We start from the raw sequence: 1,688 nt of genomic DNA, 5'->3' as shown, positions 1-1,688 counted from the left end.
GAGGTGGTGGAGTCACCATCACTGGAGGTGTTCAAAAAACGTGTGGACGTGGCGCGTCGGGACACGGTTTACGGGGCGTGGGGGTGTTGGGTTGACGGTTGGACTTGATGATCTTAAAGGTCTTTCCCAACCCTCACGACTCTGTGATAACACGGCGCTTTGAAGACTCAACACGCAAATCCCAGCAAGGGCAGGGAGCAGAGACGAAGCATGCCTGCTCCTCTTCCTCCTGCGGGCTGCAGCCGCAGGGATGGGGAGAGGCTTCCACAAGAGGGCACGAGTCCCCTCCTCACCAGCCACGACAGGGCTGCCACCGCTGCGCGCCGCGGCTCCGCTTCCCGCGGGCTGCACTGTCACGCGAGAGATTTATTAGGGGTTTTGTTAAGCCCGGCTTCCAAGCCGAACGCCGGGAACCTGCGCGGATGGCGGCATTGGGATAGCTCTGGCCCGAGGCGAGCTCCGCCGGGACCGCAAGGCAGAAGAAGCCGATATGCTCGCTACGTTACACGGATCTCCCGTAGGCCCGCCGTGTAAACGAGAATTTCAGCTCCAGCCACGTGAGAACCTAGAAACACAGCTCCGGCTTGGGCACCCCAAGCAGACGCGGTGCTCACCTCCTCAAGTCTCTCAATGTTGGCTTTTAGACAAGGGACGCAGGATCTCAGCTCGCCGTTCTCGTCATCCAGCTGCTGCAGCCTGCGACAGCGGAGAGACGTGTAAGAAACTCACCCAAGCATCCCAAGCGTAGGAGCCGTGGTTGAAACATCACCGGGAATATTAAACCAGGAAAGCAAGCCAGCAGGGATTTATCTTTTCGAGGCAAACCCCGAGACTTCCACTGTTTCTACTCCCAGGGGAAAAAGAGGGGCAGCCACACGACTTCTGTCGTGTCCGCTGTCCCCCGGAGAAGTTGAGGAGACCTTGAGACCTCAACCAGGTCCAAGGCTATTCTTTCGGCCGAGGGCTTCATCAGCCCACGGGCAAGCCGTAGCACTAGGCACCAGAAAGCAGACGCGCTGCCTGGGCAGAGTCAAAGCTCCTCCTGCCCGGGCGTTCGCCTGTTCCCACGAAGGCGGAAAACATCTGAGCGTCGAACGTACTTCCATCGGTCACTCGTGGGAACAAGCACTAATGAAGCGCCTCCTCGTTCACGCGCTGTGGGGCGGGCCCCACGGACGGAGGACGCGAGCGCAGTCGAGACCAGGGAAATTCAAAGAAAGAGTCTGAGACACGGTTCACGGAGGGGCTTGGTTTTGGAACGAAGGTAGGGGAAAGCAGCCAAAACTCAGGGTTTGTAGTGCCTTTGGTTACACCTTTAACGAGTTTAACCCGCTGTCTGCCGCACCTCGTCTCCCCGGAGGCTGCGGCTGCAAAGCGTCAGCCCGCGCGCGTATTCCGGCGTGCAGATGCGGGTCCGGGAGACCTGCCACCGCCCAGCCCTGCCCCAGCCCCACCTGGCCTGCAGGTTCTCAATCTCAATGCTCTTCTCCCTCTCCATCTTGCTCAGCAGCTCCCTCTGCTTCTTGATCTCCTCCAGGAGTGTCTGGTCAGCTCTCAGCTCCTGCTCCTTCAGCTGTTCCTCGAGAGCGTTTGCTCTGCGGAGAGGAGAGAGGGAGGATTAGGCGCTCCTCGCGGCTCGCCCCCCGCGCGCTGCCATCCCCCGGGGAGGGACCAGACTCTCTCCCCGG

At 60.3% G+C, this 1,688-nt stretch overlaps 1 protein-coding gene across 1 annotated transcript in view; it reads right to left on the bottom strand.

Annotated features, from left to right (window-relative positions):
* Positions 1-1,595, bottom strand: part of RAB11FIP3 (RAB11 family interacting protein 3 (class II)) — a gene marked incomplete at its 5' end in the record, with an annotated part of 5,970 nt that extends 4,375 nt beyond the window's left edge. Inside the window, 2 exons of the mRNA XM_010296977.1 lie at positions 615-696; positions 1,455-1,595. Coding sequence (XP_010295279.1) covers positions 615-696; positions 1,455-1,595 — 223 coding nt within the window. The remainder of the gene's footprint in view (positions 1-614; positions 697-1,454) is intronic.
* Between the last annotated feature and the right edge of the window lie 93 nt (positions 1,596-1,688).

Source organism: Phaethon lepturus, unplaced genomic scaffold, assembly GCF_000687285.1.
Source record: "Phaethon lepturus isolate BGI_N335 unplaced genomic scaffold, ASM68728v1 scaffold40761, whole genome shotgun sequence".
NCBI classification, from domain to species: Eukaryota; Metazoa; Chordata; class Aves; order Phaethontiformes; family Phaethontidae; genus Phaethon; species Phaethon lepturus.
Note: the sequence above shows the minus strand (reverse complement) of the source record. Positions and strands in the feature narration are given on the sequence as shown.